The sequence below is a fragment of the Ochlerotatus camptorhynchus genome, unplaced genomic scaffold, assembly GCF_037179485.1.
Source record: "Ochlerotatus camptorhynchus isolate MF236.1 unplaced genomic scaffold, CSIRO-AGI_Acam_v1.1 ptg000313l, whole genome shotgun sequence".
In the NCBI taxonomy this organism is placed as follows: Eukaryota; Metazoa; Arthropoda; class Insecta; order Diptera; family Culicidae; genus Ochlerotatus; species Ochlerotatus camptorhynchus.
The window spans coordinates 200,497-225,881 of record NW_027040801.1 but is presented as its reverse complement, the minus strand read 5'-3'; the positions used below and the strand labels follow the sequence as shown (position 1 = coordinate 225,881).

At 41.9% G+C, this 25,385-nt stretch overlaps 1 protein-coding gene across 1 annotated transcript; it reads right to left on the bottom strand.

Annotated features, from left to right (window-relative positions):
- Positions 1 to 23,893: 23,893 nt before the first annotated feature.
- On the bottom strand, positions 23,894 to 24,984 carry LOC135707510 (ring-infected erythrocyte surface antigen-like). The gene is made up of 3 exons (XM_065229356.1): positions 24,973 to 24,984; positions 24,268 to 24,450; positions 23,894 to 24,121 (listed from the first exon to the last, which is right to left on the bottom strand). Exons 1-3 carry the CDS (start codon positions 24,982 to 24,984, stop codon positions 23,894 to 23,896), a joined length of 423 nt encoding a protein of 140 aa, XP_065085428.1.
- Between the last annotated feature and the right edge of the window lie 401 nt (positions 24,985 to 25,385).

The window sequence follows — 25,385 nt, the reverse complement described above, 5'->3', positions numbered from 1 at the left end:
GAGGTGTCGGGAAAGAAGCACATGGTGTGTGTTCAACACTGGGGTGGACAACCAGAAAAGGTCTACAGTAATCGACACCAACTTTCCGGAACGGTGTCACGAGTGTAACTCGTTCCGACGGCAAATCTGCCATCAGCTGATCCAACACTTTCGGTCTGCATCGGAAGCACGGCACGCATTCGTTGATTACGGTGTTGGCTAATCTTCTGATCTGCGTGGGCCAGTACTTCTCCCGTACTCTACTTATGAGATGCTGTTGCCCAGCGTGGAAAAAAATCTGGTGGTAGTGTATGACTACTAGTTTGCTCAGGGGATGATGATAGCTGATAATCGCTGGATGCTTGCGACTCGCTGGAATAGGTGCCTTGGATAGCCGGCCACCTACGTACAGTACCCCGTCAACGAGAATTGGTGTGAGTTTGTTGATCGATGACGACGGCTTGACTTGATTTTCGCTCTGGAGTGCAGAAATCTTCCTCAGGACTTACAACAACAAAAGAAAAAGAAGAGAAGTCCACACACCAAGGCCCCTACACCATAGGCATAGGGGGAAACTTGATGGGGACTTCTCACTGACTGAGGTGTTTTCCTTTTTTTCGAGCAATCACTGCTAGAAGAGCGAAGTGCAGTCGCAATTCCAGCCAAGTCCAAGCCACCCAGTGACATCTTTTCACCGTTTGCCTCAGAGGGAATCGTTTCCGGAGGAGATTTCTGCACTCCAGAGCGAAAATCAAGTCAAGCCATCGTCATCGATCAACAAACTCACACCAATTCTCGTTGACGGGGTACTGACGTAGGTGACCGGCTATCCAAGGCACCTATTCCAGCGAGTCGCAAGCATCCAATGATTATCAGCTATCATCATCTACTGAGCAACAGCTTCTATAAGTAGAGTACGGGAGTAGTACTGGCCCACGCAGATCGGTGTATAGCGGTGTGCGAAAGACCGGATGTTGCGGGATGCGTTGCTACACTTGGCCGAAAGGTGAGTGCACCAACAGAAGCATACCGGGTGGCGGCCAAAAAAATGGTCCATTACCTGAAAACTACGAAGGACTGGAGGTGAAAGTTAAATTCCGATGAGGGTCTAATTGGCCATTCCGATGCCGATTGGGTATTGATGATATTAAAAGACGCAAGTCTACAACTGGTTTCGTCTTTCACTATGCCGGCGGAGCTGTTTCGTGGGTTAGCCGAAGACAGAATTGTGTCACGTATTCTGACTCCATCGAAGAAAGAATGGAGTCGGAATATGTGTTACTGAGTGAAGCAAGCCAGGAGCTGGTACGGTTGCTGAGTCTGTTTAAAGATCTTGATGTGCAACAAGTTTGTCGGAACAGAAAGGTCTACTCGTCGATTCAAGCATATCGAAACAATGTAATACTACGTAAAGCAGCTGTTCGAAGACATGGTTTTGGATCTAGAGTACTGTTCAACGGAAAATAAGGTGGTTGATATTTTGACTAAGCCATTGGGTACCATCAAGCACCCTAAGCTGGCTGGAATGCTAGGTCTATCATCGTTAGCAGAACCTGTTCGTTGAGGAGGAGTGTTAAAGGTGCAACGATCATCCTAATAAGGCTTGTACTCGAAAAAAATGTATCATTTTTATTCGTGTGTAACTTTTTTATCCGTGGGTAAAAATTGATGAAAATCTGGGTATAACTAGTTTGGAGTGAACTGTTTACATGTGCAAAATTTCATAACAATCGGTTCAGTGGTTATTGAGATGTCATCGAAACGAGAAGGAAATCGCCGGAGAATTTTGCGCGCCGTCATCGAAAATCCGACTGCGACCATGAGATGGATCGGAAGACAACTTAGAATCACCCATTCAACGGTGTCTCGGGTGGTAAAATCGTTTAAGGAGTCCCAGACGACCGAGCGGCGGGTTGGAAGTGGAAGAAAATCGAAGACAGCTGACCCTGTGAAGGCCCGGAAGGTGTTGGATTATTTCAAGCGTAATCCGAACCTTTCGATTCGCGACGCGGCTCTGAAGCTAAAGTGTTCTGTCTGGTTCGTTCAGCAAACCATGAAACGAGCTGGGCTTCGTGTATTCAAGGTCCGGAAGGCACCGAACCGGCGTGATCAACAAAACACGGCGGCCAAATCCCGCGCAAGGGAGCTGTATCGAGAGTGGTTAACGAAACCGATGTGTGTGGTTATGGATGACGAAACCTACATCAAGGCAGACGCAAAGCAGATACCGGGGCTGGAGTTCTGCGTTGCCAAATCACGGTTTAATGTTCCTGAAGACATAAGGAAGAAGAAAGTGGACAAATTCGCCAAAAAATACTTGCTCTGGTACCATCAACAGCGAAATTTACCGCACCGAGTGCCTTCAGAAGCATCTGCGGTCCCACGGAGGCGAAACATTATTTTGGCCGGACCTGGCATTATGTCATTACGCGCGATCGACGTTGGATTGGTACAGAGACAATAACGTTGTTTTTGTACCAAAAACCGCCAACCCCCCAAATTCACCAGAGATTCGTCCGGTGGAAAGATTTTGGGCCATAATTAAGGCAAAAGTTCGAAAATCATCCAAGTGCTTAAGAACGAGCTGGACTTGAAGAAAGAATAGATGAAAGTGTCCAAAAAGGTCGGCTCCACCATTGCACAAAATGTAATGAGGGGTCTTAAGGGAAAGGTGTGGGCTTTCAGTGATGGAAAGAAAATCGAATAAAGTAATTATGCTGAAACATAATCTATATGTATCAGTTCATTCCCTGAAAGTTTCAAGAAAATCCGACTTAAAATAAATTGTTGGCGAACATTTTTGTCTGGTGCATTTTTTTTTGAGTACAGGCCTTAATAATAAACACTATCAAAAATCTTGACCCAGTAGCATGCCGGTCCTGTGACTCAGTTCAGAGGTTTGGTGCTACTGACCTAGTTACCCGGGAGACTTGATCGAGCCAGAGTAAGTCTCTTCAAGTCTCAGTCTTCAAGTTTCTGTGATTTTCTGGCCTGAACATTCTTGAACTACCACAGACGTTGTCCAATGTTCGTAACTTTTCCAAAGTTCCCTGAAGTCGTTGAAGAATGGAAAAATAGTCGTAAAAATTAGTTCACGCAATTCGATTGCTAATTATCATTTGTATTTGTTTCGGAAACAACCATCAATGTACATTTCAGTGAGTTAACTGTCATTCAAAGTCATGAAAACCGAAATACATCAACAGCTCTTTGGTTCATCCCAATTATCAGTCCCGGGCCAAAACTGCAACAAAGCGAAACTGCTGGCTCGATGTGGTGACGGAACTTACCATTGCCGCCAGCAGCGTATAGTTTGAAAGAATGCAATCAAGAAATTCCAACCGGGGAAAATGCTGCACACTGCACTAATGGGACTCTGGAAGAAACCAGGGAAGAGCCAGAGCAGCAGCATAGCGGGCTTGCGGGCGGACGGACGAACGGGTCGGAGTGAAGCAAAATACTATCTAGAAAAATGCCAGTTGACAAATTAGAGAAATTGATTGTGATGATGAACAATGGCAGGACTGATTGGAGGCAGGATGTTGTCCTTTCTTCCTGATGACGACGTTGATGACGGTGATGAAGATGAAGAGTTGTGGAGGAAAATTCCTTTCCCGTCATTCGACGTTATCCGTGGAAGATGAACTGATGAACCGTGAAAGCATATCCTTGCGTTTGTTTTTTGAATTAAGGAAGATTGACAAAATGGGAAATTGGGTTTGACTGGTTGCAATTCTCTCGAACAGAAAAATGGCAATCGGGCGAAGCTTGCCAACTCTTTCCTCTAGTTTGAATTGATGCAATTTGCCTTCCTGCTTCTTCACACAAACACACATGGTGCGAGTTGGTACCATAGTCATCGTCGGACATGTGCAACCGGATGCTGCGCCTAGCTGCCTCAACTGACTGCTGCGGTTGATGGGTTCCGAAAAATACATACCAACATGCAGATATCGACCAACGACCCGACCAACCGAAGGACCTAGAGAAAGAGAGAGAGAGACGTACGCACCGGGATATTTTTCTCCTCCCACTACCTACATACATGCACTGCAGGGAGATTAAAATCTCCGGCTGAAAGAAACGAATCGGAAAACAACAACGTCCTATTAAAAAAAAAAATGTACTGACGCTTTTCTGCAAAGCGTAGGAAATAGTTGGTCTATATGTGCAAGCAGCACCACACACGAAACGGATGCTAGGTACCTACTGGTGTATTGGCGATGATCATGTGCATCACCAGCAACGGTGGCATCGAGGAAAAAGGAAAAACGTGAAAAGTTTCGGCATGTGCAGGACCAAGGCAGGCTTTTTTGTTTTGCACCGATCCCATGTGGCCCTTTCGGTGCTGGGATCCAAATTCATCTAAAACCGCTTGAGAGCTTGAAAATCTCCAAACCAGACATTTTATGCTAAACGCCTTGGAAGTATTGGTAATGCAGAGTAGGCCTTTTTATTCCAATTTCTCAGTTTATTTTGAAGCAACCGTAGCAGGCATACAGCACCGATAGGTGAATTAATCCAGGCATGCCGTTTCTGCCGTGCGATAAAACCAGAGCTGCCAGGTGGTTTTATAAAAAATCTGTATCCACTCTATTAAAAAATCTGTATTTTCTGTACTGACGATTTTTTTCTTAATTAATCATGTTTTGTTGTTTTACAAATACAGTGCATACAAAATAACCATAAAAAGTGCTTAATCACCTATTCGGGCTATCGTACTAACCATACGGGATACAATTGCGCCATTTGTGATATCGTCCGTACTTATTTGTAAGAGTGATATGAAGCCGTTTGAAAATGTATGGAGATTTTAGTTTCTATTCATTATCTTCCTGATAAGCAGTTTTAAATGCAAAAAAGTGCACGAGTTCATTACTATTTGATATTTTTAATATAGATGAATACAATTAATTACATCATTTGTTTGGTAGTTACACTGAAAAGTCGAGAGATGTCGCCCCGCCAGTGCTGGTAATATCATTTTTGCAGTATGGAGAATATCAGAAAATCCGCCATTTCTTACGAAATACATTTTCAATGCAAGTAAAATGTTTACGAGTACTTGTATTTGTACCATTTTAATGTGCTCGGGCACTTTTCTTGTATTTAACATACATGCTTATATTGGAAATATTCAATTAATACTGTAAATCCCCATACAATCTCAAATCGTTTACTACCAGCTCAATATGCATCCGAAAGCGGTTGGTCCTCTGGTTGTGAATGCTGTCAAAAACACCATAACATGATTAATTGTCGATGGAAATTTGATAGGTTCCCGAGCAGAGGGTGAGAACAAAATGAAAACAAGAATTATGTTGTTTTCATTATTCCTGATAACTCAAATTGATTTCATTTTGATGGAGTTGATGGCTAACAGAACAAAAATTAGAGTTAAAAGATTTGCGAAGAATATCAAAATTATAACATATATTGATATTAGTGAAAACTGCTTGATAACTTATTTTGATATAGATATTTATTTAGATTACAAATTTAGTTATCAACATGTTATTGCATGCATGCCGAAAAAACAAAATAAAAATACATCAAATTTTGATGTCATCATGAGTTATTAAAAGGCAGCTATATAAACGCACAGTGGAATCGATTAAATGTTCCATAAACTTTTTAATTTTTTTTTATGTTAGAGGAGCATAGCGACGAGTAAGCTTCTCCTAGTCTTTTGAGCCAAATTGGATTTCGTTTTCTTTCATGTTCGCCTTTTTCCTTCTGTGAAGTTATATTTAGTAGAGAGTCGCGAATTTTGTGATATTCTCCATACTGCAAAAACAGTTTTCCAACCACTGGAGGGGCAAAAATTCTCGGATATTTGATAAAACTACCACTCAAATTAAATGGTTAGCTAATTTAGAGGTGTTAATTTGTTTTTATAAATTTTGAATTTATTTTTTCTCAAGCATTTTATAAAAATCTGTATAAATCTGTATTGTTATTTAAAAATCTGTGATAAATCTGTATTCTGTATCGGGTCTGTATTAAGATTAAAAAATCTGTATAATACAGATAAATCTGTATAAATGGCAGCGCTGGATAAAACCCAACCTATCCTCGCCAAAGTCGCAAAAAGTAAAGGAAATCCTAAACTGGATCCTTGTTTTTCTTTATTTTTCGGGATTTCTAATCACATCGTCCGTTGTATGTGAAAATGCGCGCATTCGCAACGCTACTGCTGCGGCTGCAGAAAAGTGCACAAACTACAGGGGGCCTGTCCGAGCATGGCAGGCAACGACGACGACGACGACGATGATGCCTGGAAAAAAACAAGAGCAGTAAGGATTGCCGAGCTGGGCTGCTCGCTGGGAGGAAGCTGAATAGTGCACACGTATGCGTTTTGGTACATGTAGGTGGAAGCATAGGAATGTGAAAGAGGCGCTATCGAGTAGAGTGCAGTTTCGCGTGTAGGATTTTCCATTTCTTTTATGGCGCTTTCCCGCTGTGATGGACGGTCAGTGCTTGGTGCTTTCGTCTTTTCACCTTTTTTTTGTTATCGGTCCGTTTTCCCAACGATGCTGATGAAGAGGAAACAGGATTTTGCATACACCGGAGAATGATGCAGAATGGGTGGCCCACTTCGGAGCTGGGTGACATTTTCCTGGAAATTAATAAAATTGCATATTTTAATAAAACGCACAGTCGGTGTACAATAAATCGAATTAACGATGATAGATTTTCAATATTATTGTCGCTCCAGCTGAAAACTGGGAAAACCCACTGGCGAAAATCGATTTTACGTTATACAGTGTCGGAAGTAGAGCGCTGTAATTGCACAATCAGAGACGAACCAATTGCTGAAAGTCTTCAGACTTTAAATCTCTTTAATAAAGTAACCTAACCTCAGAGCTGCCAGGTGGTTTTATAAAAAATCTGTATCCACTCTATTAAAAAATCTGTATTTTCTGTACTGACGATTTTTTTCTTAATTAATCATGTTTTGTTGTTTTACAAATACAGTGCATACAAAATAACCATAAAAAGTGCTTAATCACCTATTCGGGCTATCGTACTAACCATACGGGATACAATTGCGCCATTTGTGATATCGTCCGTACTTATTTGTAAGAGTGATATGAAGCCGTTTGAAAATGTATGGAGATTTTAGTTTCTATTCATTATCTTCCTGATAAGCAGTTTTAAATGCAAAAAAGTGCACGAGTTCATTACTATTTGATATTTTTAATATAGATGAATACAATTAATTACATCATTTGTTTGGTAGTTACACTGAAAAGTCGAGAGATGTCGCCCCGCCAGTGCTGGTAATATCATTTTTGCAGTATGGAGAATATCAGAAAATCCGCCATTTCTTACGAAATACATTTTCAATGCAAGTAAAATGTTTACGAGTACTTGTATTTGTACCATTTTAATGTGCTCGGGCACTTTTCTTGTATTTAACATACATGCTTATATTGGAAATATTCAATTAATACTGTAAATCCCCATACAATCTCAAATCGTTTACTACCAGCTCAATATGCATCCGAAAGCGGTTGGTCCTCTGGTTGTGAATGCTGTCAAAAACACCATAACATGATTAATTGTCGATGGAAATTTGATAGGTTCCCGAGCAGAGGGTGAGAACAAAATGAAAACAAGAATTATGTTGTTTTCATTATTCCTGATAACTCAAATTGATTTCATTTTGATGGAGTTGATGGCTAACAGAACAAAAATTAGAGTTAAAAGATTTGCGAAGAATATCAAAATTATAACATATATTGATATTAGTGAAAACTGCTTGATAACTTATTTTGATATAGATATTTATTTAGATTACAAATTTAGTTATCAACATGTTATTGCATGCATGCCGAAAAAACAAAATAAAAATACATCAAATTTTGATGTCATCATGAGTTATTAAAAGGCAGCTATATAAACGCACAGTGGAATCGATTAAATGTTCCATAAACTTTTTAATTTTTTTTTATGTTAGAGGAGCATAGCGACGAGTAAGCTTCTCCTAGTCTTTTGAGCCAAATTGGATTTCGTTTTCTTTCATGTTCGCCTTTTTCCTTCTGTGAAGTTATATTTAGTAGAGAGTCGCGAATTTTGTGATATTCTCCATACTGCAAAAACAGTTTTCCAACCACTGGAGGGGCAAAAATTCTCGGATATTTGATAAAACTACCACTCAAATTAAATGGTTAGCTAATTTAGAGGTGTTAATTTGTTTTTATAAATTTTGAATTTATTTTTTCTCAAGCATTTTATAAAAATCTGTATAAATCTGTATTGTTATTTAAAAATCTGTGATAAATCTGTATTCTGTATCGGGTCTGTATTAAGATTAAAAAATCTGTATAATACAGATAAATCTGTATAAATGGCAGCGCTGCCTAACCTAACCTATCCTAACCTGTAATCGCACAAACATGCGCTACACGCTATTTTGAGGCTACTCATTTTTGAGTCGAAAATCACTCAGTTCATCCAAAAGGAAAGTTACCCGAAAATGGGTAAACGTGCTTTTACTCAAATCTGAGTAAACGTGCTTATTTCGCTTCCCGCACGTGCAGATGGCTTGCCAAACCAGGAATTTCTTCGCAAATTTGGACATCTTCTGAGTGCGGACATGCTCCGGAACGCTGAACTTATCCTTGGCCGTGAAAAACAGGTTGCCGGGGATCTGTTTGAAGTCGGCCTTCACATATGTTTCGTCGTCCATGATGCAGCATTCAACTTTCGTCAGCATGTTGAGGTACAACTTCCTGGCACGGGTTTTGGCGGACTTGTTCTGCTTCTCGTCGCGATTAGGGGCCTTTTGTACCTTGAACGTTCGAAGACCAGCCTTAGTTTTGGCCTTCTGGACAAAACTTCGGCTTAGGTGCAGCTTCTTAGCCACATCCCTAACGGAGGCGTTCGGATTTCGGTTGAAGGCCCCAACTACGCGGTTGTGATTTTTGGTGTTGTACGGAATACTTTTTCCTTCACTTCTGGGCTTCCGATCGGTGGTCAACCGTTCCTCGAACCGCTTAATCACTCGCGACACCGATGAATTCGCGATTCCCAACGTTTTAGCGATGGAACGATGCGAGAGATCCTTGTTCTCGTGATGAATGCGCAAGATTTTATCACGCACGAGCTGTTCTTTCGACTCCATTTCCGCGAGTTTTGATCACAGGACTTTAAAACTTGCAGGATGTAAATAATGCACTATGAACTAAATCCACCCAAATTTTCATTAAATTCTACCCAACGGTTAAAAAGTTAGAGCAATTTCATAGTGTGGCAATTTCATCGTGGACACCCTTTATTACGTAGCTGCTTCATTTTCACTGTTTCACTTCTAAAACCTCACTGCACAAAAATCGCCTGTTCACAACGTGCGCTATTTTGAACTTAGGAAAATGTTCATCTCAGAACCATTTACCCAGAACTTGGGTAGATTCCACTCATCGGAGCTAAACCAGTTTACTCATTTTTTAACAACTCCATACAGCATGCAAAATGAGTGCGATCTACCCAGTCACTGAGTAGCCTCAAAATAGCGTGCAAGCAGTGTAAACACGGCGAATGAGAACGACCCAAATTTGAGTTTAGTTCACTCGTAATCGCCAAAAGTGCAGGAACGCAGCGATGAGTTAAATTTGTCTCATGGTTTTCTGTGGAAAACCTAAAAAATCTGCCGGAAAATGAGGAAATTGACGAAAATTTTATTCAGTCTCGGAGTAGTACCAATAGACTGAGTGAATCCAATCTTTACTTTTCTCAAATTCGGGATTTTTTCCCTGGAAAAACCTGGGAAAACATGAGGCAAATTTACTCATCGCTGAGTTCCTGCACTTTTGGCGATTATGAGTGAACTAATAATTCTAGAAAGAGCTGGAATTAGAACGTAACAGCTTTTGTAAACAATGACTTCTCTCGAAAATTTCTCGAAAGACATGGCTGTCTCCGGCAAATCGACATAACCAGCGAGAAGGGGAAGACTTCCCCTACCCGATGGATATGTGGGTTTGTGTAGGCCTGCCTTAAATTCCTAGAAATTACCTTCCATAGAGGTAACTCTAAGACTAGAAGGTCCCGAATAAACGTGCTCAACTTTTTGGCTCAGCTCTGGTACTCTCTTCGGTCCCAAGCTAATCGATGAACCCCTCGAATCATAGGAAAATCCATGAACCCCTCATTTTATCTGTCAAACTGCCATACACGCTTATTCTGGTCAACTCAAAATTGAGTTGAATGTACTCAGCGGCAAGTAGGGCTACTCAAAATTGAGTAGCCTTATGTTGTCTCACTTTTGAGTAAACGACGTTCTTACCTAAGGCCTGTACTCGAAAAAAAAAAAAATGCACCAGACAAAAGTGTTCGCCAAAAATTTATTTTAAGTCGGATTTTCTTGAAACTGTCAGGGAATGAACTAATACATATGGATTATGTTTCGGCATAATTACTTTATTCAATTTCCTTTCCATCGCTGAAAGCCCGCACCTTTCCCTTATTACATTTTGTGCAATGGTGGAGCCGAGCTTTTAGGTCACTTTCATCTATTCTTTCTTCAACTTCAACTCGTTCTTAAGCACCTTGGACAATTTTCGAATTTTGGCCTTCATTATGGCCCAAAATCTTTCCACCGGATGAATTTCTGGTGAATTTGGGGGGGTTGGCGGTTTTTGGTACAAAAACAACTTTATTGTCTCTGTACCAATCCAACGTCGATCGCGCGTAATGGCATGATGCCAGGTCCGACCAAAATAATGTCTCGCCTCCGTGGGACCGTAGGAAGGGCAACAGACGCTTCTGGAGGCACTCGGTGCTCTAAATTTCGCTGTTGATGGTACCCATTGTGATGTACGGTTTACTCAGTCTACCGCATTGGCATATGGCGTGCCAGAGCAAGTATTTTTTGGTGAATTTGTCCACTTTCTTCTTCGTTATGTTTTCCGGAACATCAAACCGTGATTTGGCAACGTAGAACTCCAGTCCCGGTATCTACTTTGCGTCTGCCTTGATGTAGGTTTCGTCATCCATAACCACACACATCGGTTTCGTTAACCACTCTCGATACAGCTTCCTTGCGCGGGATTTGGCCGCCGTGTTTTGTTGATCACGCCGGTTCGGTGCCTTCCGGACCTAGAATACACGAAGCCCAGCTCGTTTCATGGTTTGCTGAACGAACCAGGCGGAACAGTTTGCCTTCAGAGCCGCGTCGCGAATCGAAAGGTTCGGATTACGCTTGAAATAATCCAACACCTTCCGGATCTTCACAGGGTCAGCTGTTTTCGATTTTCTTCCACTTCCAGCCCGCCGCTCGGTCGTCTGGGACTCCTTAAACGATTTTACCACCCGAGACACAGTTGCATGGGTGATTCCCAGTTGTCTTCCGATCCATCTCATGGGCGCAGTCGGATTTTCCATGACGGCGCGCTAAATTCTCCGACGATTATCTTCTTGTTTCGATGACATCTCAATAACCACTAAACCGATTGTTATGAAATTTTGCACATGTAAACAATTCACTCCAAACTAGTTATACCCAGATTTTCATTCATTTTTACCTACGGATAAAAAAGTTACACACGGATAAAAGTTGTGCATTTTTTTCGAGTACAAGCCTTAGACTGAGTCAAATCCACTCAGCGATATTTTCAGTTGCGGGCCGGTTTTTGTTTTGATTTTTATTGAAGGAAATGGAAATTTCCTGCTCCGGATTAGTTCTACCGGAGCAGAAAATGGTTCAACATCGTTTCCCTAAGCAATTCGTACTTGACATGACTCCGACATGACTAGCATTTTTCCAAGTCCAGGATTTTGCTGACTGAGTGGCTTTTACTCAGATTGACATTTCTCGTTTACTCAATTATTGACAACTCGATACATCGGACAAAAGTGAGTACGATCGACTTACCTGGTGGGTAAGCTGAAGTTAGCGTGCAGCGAATCAAAAAAAAACATAGTGTAGTATTAGCATTTTAACTAGAATGGGGTTCGTTAATCGATTTGCTTGGGACCAATAGGCTAGTCAAGTAGTGGGCCAATTTAAAATCGTTAGTTTCCACTGGTTGCTGTTACGCCCTAATTCCAGCTCTATCTAGAATTGGAATAGTTTTCGAGTTCGTGATTAGCGGCGCTGGTGGTGTAGTGGTAAGCGTGATTACCTCTCACCGCAGCAGGTCTGGGTTCAATCCTAGTCGGCGCTGCCACGATGTGATGTTCTGAGGCATAACACGCCTTCCTTCGGAAGGGAAGTAAAGCCGTTAGTTAAGGATTTCCCTGGAAGTAAGTCCAAACAAATATATTTTTGTAGCTATGCTCTACTTTTATTCAGTGATCGGTTAAGACTAATTAACAAATGCAACTTATGCTTCGAAGTTAGTTCTTGGTTACTATCGAGTGTGGGAACAATGCGGGTGCTTATTTGTTTCTGCTAATGCTGCTAGTGCATTCTGGTGATTCTCCTGCTGGGTGGTCTGATGACATCATGCTATCGGTGATCGTCGTGATTCCAGCGAAAGTTATCCAATCGTCTGACTATCGTCTGATTTGGCATACAATTAGCTGACTCTGGGGGGAATCTGCTAAATAATGAAGCGGGTTGCACTATGTTACTAACTCGTTGGTCCCCGGTCCATGAGTTGATGGGTCGATAGGTAGGGTCCAGGTGTGGGAGCTGCCTCCCTGGCGTCGGTAGCATTGGTGCTCAGCACGGAAAACAAGATCGACGGAAAACAAATCAAGGAAAACATCAGCGCCGGTGGTGTAGTGGTAAGCGTGATTACTCATCACCCCAACAGGCCTGGGTTCAATACTAGTCTGCGCCATCGGGATGCTCTGAAGCATAACATCTCTGATCACGCCAAGGGGTATTCAACTCTGCACACCATAATCTGTGCCGCGAGATTCAGTGGTGCCGATAGCTGAGACAAGCTCTATGCCGAACGTGCCGAAGTAGGCCGAAGTGTACCAATCATGACCCTGAAGTTATAGTGCCTTTTGTGATTGTGTTTACATTTTCAAATTCCTTGATTGTTTATCGCAAACATTAAGCTTCATTTTCATTTGAACGTGAGTGGGCAGTGGAAGATTAACTTGATGCTATCCAACCTATACGGTGTTTACCCAAATTTAACCCGTCCAATACAAAAACGTGTACAGAAACGAAATTTCCTCCAGCTGCCTGTTCCCCAATAAAATCAGATCCGGAACTCGAACGGGCGAAAGACTCTAGAAACAGCATCCTCGGACCAGTTCATCTGATCGATTCATAAGTACGTGACCTCGAAGACATCACCCAACCCTATCGTGTCGCTGATAATGGTATCTCTCTCCACCACCCAATTACACACGTTCAACCTTACCAAGTTCACGATCTTATGTAGTTGTGCTATCTTATGCAATGTACTACCATTGAAAACCAATGGGAAATGTACCAGCGATGAAAACCATCAAATCAGTGTCAACATTTCAAAGAGGCTTAATTTCTGTTATAAACAATGCCGTTAGCCGTCGATTTCTCGCGGATAAAAGCTCACACATGAAACCTAATGACACCAACAGGTAGATGCATGTTCTCTATTCAGCTAGCATTTGGAGGAGTGAACTTTTATTTGCGAGGGTTAAAGCAACTGTTTACAAAAAACATTTACGTTCATTTAAAAAGTTAGCACTGAAATATCTTCCCACTCCTGATCAGTTATACTTCGGAAATGATTTGTAGATAAGCTTCGCATTTGCAGTTCTACTGTAGACAGGACCCGGTGGTCGTTGTTACTCATCTGCACGCCTATGAGCTCTTGGCGAACAGCAAGTTGCTTAGTGTCGTCATGCGGGAACCGTTGACTCCACCAGATAGAGCAAGAGTTTACTGGTCTTACAAGAACTCTACATCGGGGCCTCTTGAGAAAAAACTAGTGCAAGGACGATGACAGAGATGCATCTGCAAAATGGCCGGATCGTTGATGATAAGTGTGTGCATGTTGTTGGATTCACGGAATGGCATGTAATTGCATTGATCTGTTCCTACTAATCCTATACTATTTCGTTAAGGCAACCGTACATACACACTACGAAAATGTCATGTAAATTTAGGTTTTGGAAGCGAGTTTAGAATTCAATAAGAACCGTGAGGACGAGAAAAAAGTGCAGAAGGAGAGTGAGGAGCAGAACCATCCAAGACAACTGGAAATTCATCCACGGCGTGGCCAGACTCCGTAGTGTCAGTCATTAGGCATACGGCGCGGTTAGACCCCGAGGTATCCGGAATACTCACCAAACGGCCCATCGACTGTTAGACGCCACGAGGATAGCGAGGAGAGGAGGGGGGAGAGAGAAAAAGAGAAATATAGAAGAGCCGTCGCGGAAAGTCCCAAAGTACGTGACCGGCTTGAGAACCAAGTCGAGGGTTAAAAAAACGTGTGAATAGTGAAGAAAAGTGACCAGAAGGAAGCTGAGAAAGGAGAAGAAGTGGCTGCGAAAGGACCAACAGCGGGCCCGCGCTGAAGAACAAGAGGAAGAAGAAACGTTAGGCGAAACGAGGTAGGAGATAGACAATAAATAAGTGGGAAGAAGAAAGGTACCTGCAGACAAACGAGAAATACAGTGGAAGTTTGTTATGTGTGCACGGGAAAAAATCCGATTCCATTTTCATGAATAAAAAATCATGAAATGAAAAAACTTGCCATCCCATGAAATCGTAACAATGATTCATGATTTCGTCATGGAAATTCATGATTTCATAATGCAGTGGAATCAAGACCGCTACAAGCGTTATACGTACTTGGCAAACCGTCTTCATAAACCGCACTACATAGGTATCTCTTATACGCCTTTTGTCTTCCAACTTATTCAAGTGCTGATAGTCTAGTGGTGAAAGTATGGGTTTAGTGATCTCAAGGTTCTTGGTACGAATCCAGTCTGATGCTTTATTTTATTCTTTTTGCATTTTTTGGTTAAAAGTTAAACCCATGAATTTAGCTCATGATTTCAACTCGGATGATTCATGATTTTGGCAATATTTGCTGCGTTACGCAAAAGTTGCTCATGATATCATGAATATTATTCATGGTGTATTTTCATAACATGAAAATACGCTGTGTTCATGAAATCATGAGTCATTTTTCTCATTTCGGAGATCGGATTTTTTCCCGTGTGCAATATATTTGAGTGTTTCCTAGGGGTCGATATTCAAGCGCGTATGCCGACCCTGAGGCAGTGTAGAGGGGGGTCTCATTAGTGCTGGTCAGGGAGTACCCCACCTGTTGCAAAGCTCATCGGAAGAAACGCGATCAAGTGCTGAAGAAGGTGCAGAACAAATTGGTGCTATTGAAATCGATCCGGCTGTGGATCTCCCATACAGCCTGGCATCTCACTCCGTATCGGCTACTCTTATTATAGGTAGTCACGAAGGGTTGTTGTTTATCATTTCAGGCTTCCTACCAGTTTCTGCTCTGACTTGTCTACTTGATGGATGATCGGCAGAACAATAGGAAGCGGTCGCAGTTATACCCGAGCAAAGGATTATACCAAATTGATAACATTAACGGCGCCGGTGGTGTAGTGGTAAGCGTGATTACCTCTCACCCCAGTAGGCCTGGGTTCAATCCCAGTCGGCGCCGCCGGGATGTTCTGAGGCATAACATCTCTGATCACGCCTTCCTTCGGACGGGAAGTAAAGCCGTTGGTCCCCGGTTCATGAGTTGATGGGTCGATAGGTAGGGTCCAGGTGTGGGAGCTGCCTTCCTGGCACGTCGGTAGCATTGGTGCTCAGCACGGAAAACAAGATCGACGGAAAAAACAAACCAAAGGAAAAAAAAAAAAAAAAAATTGATAACAAGTTCTGATACCCGGTTATCAAGATTTGAAAACCGAACGTGTTATCATTGTGGTTGAATAAACAGCCAACATAACAAAAATTAAAACAAAAGAATACTCATTGAATATCACAAAAAATACTGATTTAGTTATCATTGAAAACATCTTGATAACAAATCCTGTGATCCATGCAAACTTTGTCAACACATTTCAAAATATTTTATCGATTTGGTATTAAAAGCTTACGCTGATAACTGAAATATGACTAGCAGTGTTTACTTTTATACCATGTGAATAAAATTTGAAGTTTTGAACTAACCTTGCATCATTTGATAAGCTTTCATGATAAAAAATGATAACACAATTAGTCGAGGTTGATAACTAAATTAGTTATACGATAACAACTGAAAACAAATTGATATCTGGAATAACAAGATTTGTTTTAAAGATGATATCAGGTTGTTATTTTACTTTGCTCGGGTATCCAGTCATGGTTGTAGTTTAAAGGGGGCGGAGAAGTCACTCCTCAACAAAGGTGGACACACATCGAAGGACGAAGATGGGAGGACTACAAAACGGCCGGTGGTGTAGCTGGTTTGATTTCCAGTTCCCACAAGAAGAAAACCCCACCTGGGCACGATTCGGAGCATCGTCAGCCTTAAAAGAACCAACTGTTGGCTCGACAATTCCTGGGGAAGAAGCTGCCAGTATTCTGTGGAAAGTTGGAAGAGTGGCCGATGTTCATAATCGCATATGAAACATCAAATGAAGCTTGCAGCAGAGAGAGATAAGAAACCCTGCAGGATATTCGGTCATCTTTATCATCGGATTCGAGCATGGAAATGCACGTTGCAAACTTAATTTTCGGTGCAATGTGGGTCAGTGTAGTGAACCACACAATCCTCTGCTGCATTTCGACCAGTCACCAGCCGCCAATTCGCATACCATCCAGCGCAAACCATCGGTGTTATTCCGGATGATTCCGCTAACACTGTACAACCGAAGCTCTACCGTGGACACCATAGCTTTCCTCGACGAAGGTTCTTCGTATACGTTGGTCGAGAAGTCGCTGGCAAACGTACTGCAAGCAAAGAGGGTCGTGCAACCACTTCGAGTGACGTGGACAGCAGGAGTGACCCGATTGGATAAGGATTCAAGAAGAGTGGAGCTCTATATTTCCGCACGAGGATCGTCACACGGTAGAAGATAACGCAACAAACCGTAGCTATGTCAGAGGTGGTCATCGAACATCCCCACCTTCGAGGTTTACCGGTGTCCGATCTCCGCAGAGGAGTTCCTCAAATCATCATCGGCCTACACGACATCCATCTACACGCACCCATCGAATCCAGGATCGGTTGACCGGATGAACCAATCGCCGTCAAGTCGAAGCTGGGATGGACGATCTACGGACTTACCCATTCAAGCCACTCAGAAACGGGAATAGTTGGAAATCACAGCTGCGACATCGTTACGATTTGCACGACCTGTTACGGAGTCATTACGCCCTAGAAGAATCTATGATTTCCGTAGCGCTGCTCCCCGAATCAAGCGAAGACAAGAGAGCGAAAGAGATCTTGAACAGCACGACCGTCAGGATTGGGAACCATTTCGAGACGGGTTTTTTTAGGAGAGAGGACGACCGACTATTCCTAGCCAGCTACCCGATGGTGGTCAAACGGTTCCAGAAACTTAAACTAAAACTTTCAGGAAAATTAACAACCCCGAATTTTTTTAAAATTTATTTTCGTGCACAAAACTACCCAAGTAACCAAAAGTTCTGATTAAAGGCTATTTGTGGCTTAAGCAGCTTGGTTGAAGATGGTCTATAGAATTCTAAGCAGTCTCATTTTTAAGTCGTTATAAGAATTTGAAAGTTCCGGTACCATAATTGAAAAGCATTCTAAGCAGCTTCAGGCGGAATTTGAACGGTAATTTTGTTGCTAATAAAGACTTGTGCGGATTGCTTCATGTGGCTTGAAAGTTCTGTCGGGACGTTGTTCGAGCTTTATGTAACTTGAATGTTCTGTCGGAACTTCTCTGGATTAGTAATGCAGTAATGACCCTGGCTCCCTTTCTGAAAATATTTTAGAATACACTTTGAAACCCATGCTTTTTTTCAGTGGTCTTATTGCACAGAGAGAAAGGCATGAGAAAGATTTGGAATTACGGCTAAAATTAAAATGATTTACTGATAAGTCTGATGCGTGCAGAGGCTGACAAATTCTGGTCATTACTGAAACCGGTATATGTCACTTCGCAGATCATAACTCCTGTCCGATACCAACAGTTAAGCAGAAATCGCCATAGTGAAATCGTTGGAAGATCTCTTCTACACTGCCGACCACATGCGATTATGCTTACGTTTGTGACGTAGGACTTCGTCTGTGATTTCTGTATGGGGGTACACTTTGTAAAAACCGAAAATGGAACATGCAACAAAATTATGAAAGATTTTGAACGTCGTGAATTTGCAATGGTTTCGTTTGTGAACGATATCGTATCGCATCGGATTGACTCAGTAGAACTGTTATCAAAGCTTAATTTTTACATAAAGGGTGATACGGTCAAAATTTTGTCAATATCAACTTGACGTATTTCTTTCAATTTTGCATTTAAAAAACCTGAACACCCCTCATTTTGAAGGTGTGTGTGTGTAGAATGTTGCTCCTATTTTGATTTTGGAATTCACTCTTCAGTTGTCAAAATGCCATCCAAGCAAGAAGAGCAGCGTATCAAAATTTTGCTCGCGCATCGCGAAAATCCGAGCTACTCGCACGCAAAGTTGGCAAAATCGCTAAAAGTTGCCAAATCAACCGTTACAAATGTAATTAAAGTGTTTGGGGAACGTTTGTCGACAGCCAGGAAGTCTGGATCGGGGGGAAATCGAAAACCGGAAGCCGCTGAGACGACAAAGAGAGTTGCCGGTAGTTTCAAGCGAAACCCTAACCTCTCTCTCCGAGATGCCGCAAATAAGCTGGGTGTATCGTCTACAACCGTGCATCGAGCCAAAAAACGAGCCGGACTATCGACTTACAAGAAGGTAGTGACTCCAAATCGCGATGATAAACAAAATACGACGGCCAAAGCGCGATCCCGGAGGCTGTACACGACGATGCTGACGAAGTTTGACTGCGTGGTAATGGACGACGAAACCTACGTCAAAGCCGACTACAAGCAGCTTCCGGGACAGGAGTTTTATACGGCAAAAGGAAGGGGAAAGGTAGCAGATGTTTTCAAGCACATGAAACTGTCAAAGTTCGCAAAGACATATCTGGTTTGGCAAGCCATCTGTACCTGTGGCTTGAAATGCAGCATTTTCATAGCTTCCGGGACTGTCAACCAAGAAATTTACGTGAAAGAGTGTTTGAATAAACGTCTGCTGCCTTTCCTGAAGAAACACGGTTGTTCCGTACTGTTTTGGCCGGATTTGGCATCTTGCCATTACGGTAAAAAGGCCATGGAGTGGTACGCCGCCAACAACGTGCAGGTGGTTCCTAAGGACAAGAACCCTCCCAACACGCCAGAGCTCCGCCCAATTGAGAAATACTGGGCTATTGTCAAGCGGAACCTAAAGAAGACCAAAAAAACTGCTAAGGGCGAGCAGCAGTTCAAGGCAAACTGGCTTTCTGCGGCGAAGAAGGTGGACAAGGTGGCTGTACAAAATCTGATGGCAGGGGTCAAGCGTAAGGCCCGGCAATTTGGATTTCGAAAAGCGGAAGCCTAACTAAATATTTTTCCTGAATTTTATACTAATTGAACTTGAAAAAGAAATTTAATTTGATTTTTTAAATAAACGATTTCACCGATTTACACGCGTTTTCCCTTGACCAAATTTTGACCGTATCACCCTTTACCTTCTCGGCAGCTGCGAACTCGAAATATATTTACTATAAATCACATTCGCACAAATTATGCCAAATTTGGTCCACTAAATCAAATTATGACAATAAACATAGTGCAACTATTGATTTTATAATGACAAAAACCAGATTAAAGCAGTACTTTAATTCTAATCATAATTTTAACACATGACTTGTAACTTGTTTTAAAATGGTCTACATCTGATTAACGACAATAAATATGAATTCAAAATTGTGGACAGCATAGTTCGCAATTCTGTGGGCTTGCTCTGATTTGTCGAACTTTGCCTTTCCCATTCCGGTGCTACGAATTCAAAGACATCAATCGGGAAGCTTTGAAAAAGCATCCATTAGCGCTAAAAATGACGAATTCCAGACGTTTGTTTTTGGGAAAGCAATCCCACAGTATGGCATCAAGAGGAGAAGGCATAACTCAGCAAAAGGCAACAATAAATTCTTTTCTGCTGATGCTCGATTGTGAACTTCCTCCTCCGACGGTTGTGAACGTCTTCCGCCGAACGGAGTTACAGTGCAATGGTGCAGGAAAAAGTGCATTACAGAGCAAAACTAACCTCAACCATTGCTCCCGTCTCCTTCCCGTTGCTTCGCTTCCCGGCCAGCGCTCTGAGAGGCACTGAGGTTGATGTCGCCGTAGCTTTTGCCAGCACCATATTACCGTTGCTGCTGATTATGACGGAGCAGATGATGATGACGATCAACGATGATGATGATGATGATGATGGTGGTGCAAGAAGACGTGTGTATGCAAAAAAGCGCATCTAAAGAGGCAACATAAATCATACTTTTTCCTATGCTGGCTGGATGGATGGAACAACGCGTTTCGTCTCTGCTGCTGTCATTCCGGCAGGAGAAGAAAGAAAGCGTCCTTCGAATCGAAGCTCCCTCGCTGGCTCTGACTGACGTTGATTTGCGAGTGGTTCGTGAGGGAGAACGGACCACTTTGTTCCGAAAAATCCTCGAACGGACTCACCGTGACCCTCCTGGATGCACCTTCGGGCCAAACTTTCCGCCAACCATCACGCCTCGGGTCGGTGCTTTTTCCTCAATCACGTTCAAGGTTCGTTTGGATGATGCTGTCAAAAAAAGCTCAAACCAAGAAGGATTACACACTCTGTGCACCCACCGTCGGCTCCACCCGGGAAACGCCCTCCTCCCCGGATTAAGCTGTACCGAACTAATGCTGATGACTTACGCCCTCCGTCCTGCTCCACCTCGTTCCCCCGCTAGGTTCGAGGCAAAAGGGCTACTTATTTATCATCCCCACCACACCGCGGCTTATCCCCATAGCACCTGATCACCACCGTTCGTTACTGCGTTGTTGGCAGCCGGGATTCGATGTGATGGACTAGCAGTCGGAGCTTTGACAGTCACACGAAAGCGTAGGGGTCGGTGGAGAAAAGGGGCAAGACACATCCATTTTTCCAGGAGCTGACTTTTTGCCGTCGCATCGTTCGAATGCAGCTTTCGGCTACTGCTACTCTTCCCAGCTGCAGCTACTGTTGGTGTGTTTTGATACCGGGATGTTCATTTGTCAGCGTCAAAAAGTCTCACATTTTTACCATCACAGCATCACGGCTGCATTCGGCAAGGGGATCGGCAGTGGCAGGTATGTTGTAGCTTATTGCGATTTGGCTTTTCGTTTTTTTTTTTTCTTTTTGCAGGGCCGAGATGTGACCGTCGCAGTGTACCTTATCGATCATTTTGGCGAAGCACATATTCAAAAGCTTGTGTGGTGACGGTGTAGACGCGGACATTTTCGATTCAGTTATTTGAGATAAATATTGCGTTCTAAACTAGTGAAACAATTACCAGGTTGTTAATATTTAGTACTATTTAAGAACACCGATAAACTCGGATTTGTAAACCAGCTGAACAAGCGAAGTGTCCTGATTTTTTTCTACAGTTTCATAACCGCAATTTCCCGCCATCGATCGTGCGTACCCCGAGAACTTAATCCCATTATTACCGCCGCACCCAAACCGCAAAAAAAAAAACGAACAAAAACGAATCACGACCCGTTTTAGTGCATCACATTGCAACATATGTCCGGGGAAAACCTGACCTTCCCCAGCGCGCGAATCCTGAGCTCCGCCAGCAAGTGTATGATTTTAATAATAAACATAAATATTGAAATCCAAAACTATAGTAATTTAGATTTTTTTTTCGCGTTAAACACTGTAATTTTCAGATGACGGCAGTTGAAAGTGGGGAACGTCTTCATCCACCACCAGTGCAGCAATAGCCATCAGCAGAGAGGATTCGCTCCGACATTCACCGATCACAGAATTGATTCACCCTACGGCGCGGCGGGCTGAGGATCGGGTAATCACAGAAACCACCGTCACTCAATATTCGTCCAATTTGATAGCGGTGTAGGCGTTTATCCGGTGGAGGGGAAGGTGGAAGGTAGTAAACGTTCATGTAAAAAAGCGAAAGCCTTGCAACGATTCTTTCCGGATAATGTTGGAAAATTGCATCCATACAAACAACTGGAATTTGCACTATTACAGCCGCCGTCGTCGTCGTCTTCGTGGTGCAAAGTGCGACGAGTTTCGGTTATCTCAGACGAGTACGAGGTAAGGATGGGGATAGATAGTCGTAGCCGAGATAGGTGGTCATAAAGGCAAATTGAGAGCACCAGAACCGAAGATGTGGTTCAGTCTGCAGGTAAACTAGGCCTAGCCCCTCAACTCGGCCTACCATGCAAATAAATACTTTTCCGTCAAGATATCCAATCTTAAGGGAAATAAAAATTTCACAACACTCTTAAAATTGTGATCTGCAAACGCTATTTAATACAATTTTGTCTTTGTTATATAAATTATAAGGTCTTGAAAACAATTAAAAAACCATTACTGGCTGACGTTACGTGAGGAATTCAAATATTGCTTTAATTTGATTTTGTCATTGTAAAGTCAATGTTGTCGCAGTGCTTGTTGTATGTGTCCATCATTTGGTTCATAGGTCCATATTTGGCATAATTCGTACGTATTTTGCTTGATCCTATTCCATTTAGTTTTATGACGGCATTAATGGTGGCAAAGTTGCCTGGACAAAGTTAAACGTCAAAATTTGTTTATCTACCGATCATTTTTTGTGCGATCATTGTACCGAGTTTCTACTCCAGCGTTGGATCAACAAGTTGCGTGGCATCCTCGATAAGGGATCGCCCGGGCTCATCAATCGGAAGCAGTGAATCAGGAAGTGTATCTACATAACTTGGAACAGGTGGAATGATGCGAGGAAGTTAATGTGCGCTTGCTTGGATTTATTGAAACAGTTGACCCTTTCGGCGAATCAAACCGCTGCGAAGGCAGCTAATTTCCAGCTGACTGACAGCTTCTGAAGTTTCCCGTCGGCAGTTTTCCGCAGTCCCAGTTGCATGTTATTCGAATCATCATCGAAGTGCAATTTCTGGAGAAGTCTGGTCTGTTTTTATTCAGAACGTGACGCAAACGCCATTGACAATATTTTTGGTATTCCAATCAATTTTAAGCATCTTCCAGTGCTTCGTGAACCGCATTCACTTCACTCTTCTCAGTCGGCTGTTCTGTCATCGTTGACCGGTTCAGTCGGAGCTGTTGGGCCTCCCAGGAACTTCTGGAATTGTATTCCTTTTCCCTTCCGTCAACAGTATGGCTAGTACTATTACTCGACTATCCTTCGGCATTTCCTTGTGATTCTGTATTTAAAAGCTCCAATCGATTTATTTTATCTCTGTCTCTAGGCGGATCCATATTTTTAGTTTAATTTGTAAACAGTACGGAGTTTTGTAATACACATTATTGGTACCAAAAAACACCAATATATGCCTTTTGTTCCCGTTTGAAACCGAAAGGTTTTAAAATTGCTTTTATAATGATAAAACACCTTTATGGAGTATTTTGTCGTGACATCAATAAAAAAAAATACCGACCAAGTTTATGGTTGACTAACTCATTAGTATTATACAAGGAAAGAGTGCTGCAATAAAATCATTTTTAAAACCAGACCCGTTTTGACTTTATCGTCAGACTTTAAATGGTTTTTAAAACAGCAAAACGCTGAACTACTAACCAAGAATGTGTTGCACCATTAAATGCTGATTTTAAAATGCTCCAAATCTTCCTCCGAAGCTTCATCCAAATCTTCTTCCAAATCATCCTACAATTCTTCCTCCAAATCTTTCTTCAAATCTTCCTCCAAATCTTCCTACTAATTTTCCTTCAAATTTTCCTCTAAATATACCCCAAATTTTCTTAAAAATCTTCCTATCTATCTTCCTCTAAATCTTCGTCCAAATCTTCCTCCAAATCTTCGTCCAAATCTTTCTTCAAATCTTCCTCCAAATCTTCCTTCAAATCTTCCTTCAAATCTTCCTTCAAATTTTCCTTCAAATCATCCGCAAAATCTTCCTCCAAATTTTCCACCAAATCTTCCTCCAAAACTTCCTCCAAATCTTCCTCCGAATCTTCCTCCAAATCTTTCTCCAAATTTTCCTACAAATCTTCTTCCAAATCACCTTTTCGTCCAAATCTTCCTCTAAATCTTTCTCCCAATCATCCTCCAAATCTTCCTCTAAATCTTTTTCTCAATATTTCTCCATATCTTCCTCCAAATCTTCATCGAAATCTTCCTCCGAAACCTCATCCAAATTTTCATCCAAATCTTCATCGAAATCTTCCTCCGAAACTTCATCCAAATCTTCCACCAAATCTTCCTCTAAATCTCCGTCCAAATATTCCCCCAAATCTTCGTCCAAATCATCCTCCGAATCTTCGTCCAAATCTTCCTCCAAATCTTCGTCCACCTCTTCGTCCCAATTTTCCTTTAAATCTTTCTCTCAATCATACTCCAAATCTTCCTCCAAATCTTCCTCCAAATCTTCCTTCAAATCTTCCTCCAAAACTTTCTTCCAATCTTCCTCAAAATCTTCCTCCAAATCTACCTTCAAATCTTCCTACAAATCTTCCTACAAATCTTCCTCTAAATTTTCATCGAAATCTTCCTCCAAATCTTCGTCCAAATCTTTCTTCAAATCTTCCTTCAAATCTTCCTCCTAATTTTTCTTCAAATTTTCCACTAAATATACCCCAAATTTTCTTACAAATCTTCCTCCAAATCTTCCTCTAAATCTTCGTCCAAATCTTCCTAAAAATCTTCGTCCAAATCTTTCTTCAAATCTTCCTTCAAATCTTCCTTCAAATTTTCCTTCAAATCATCCGCAAAATCTTCCTCCAAATCTTCCTCCAAATCTTCCTCCAAATCTTCCAACAAATCTTCCAACAAATCTTCGTTCAAATCTTCCTCAAAATCTTCCTTTAAATCTTCATCTAAATCCTCCTCTAACCTTCATCCACATCTTCCTCCAAAATTTCATCCAGATTTTCCTCCAAATTTCCCTCCAAAGTTTCATCCAAATCTTCTTCAAAATCATCCTACAAATCTTCCTCCAAATCTTCCTCCATATCCTCCAAATCTTCCTCTAAATCTTCCTTTAAATCTTCCTCCAAATCTACTACCAAATCTTCTCCCCAATCTTCCTCTAAATCTTCCTCCAAATATCCCTACAAAACTTTCTTCCAATCTTCCTCAAAATCTTCCACCAAATCTACCTCCAAATCTTCCTAAAAATCTTCCTACCTATCTTCCTCTAAATTTTCATCCAAATCTTCCTGCAAATCTTCCTCCAAATCATCCTCCAAATCTTCGTCCAAATCTTTCTTCAAATCTTCCTTCAAATCTTCCTCCTAATTTTTCTTC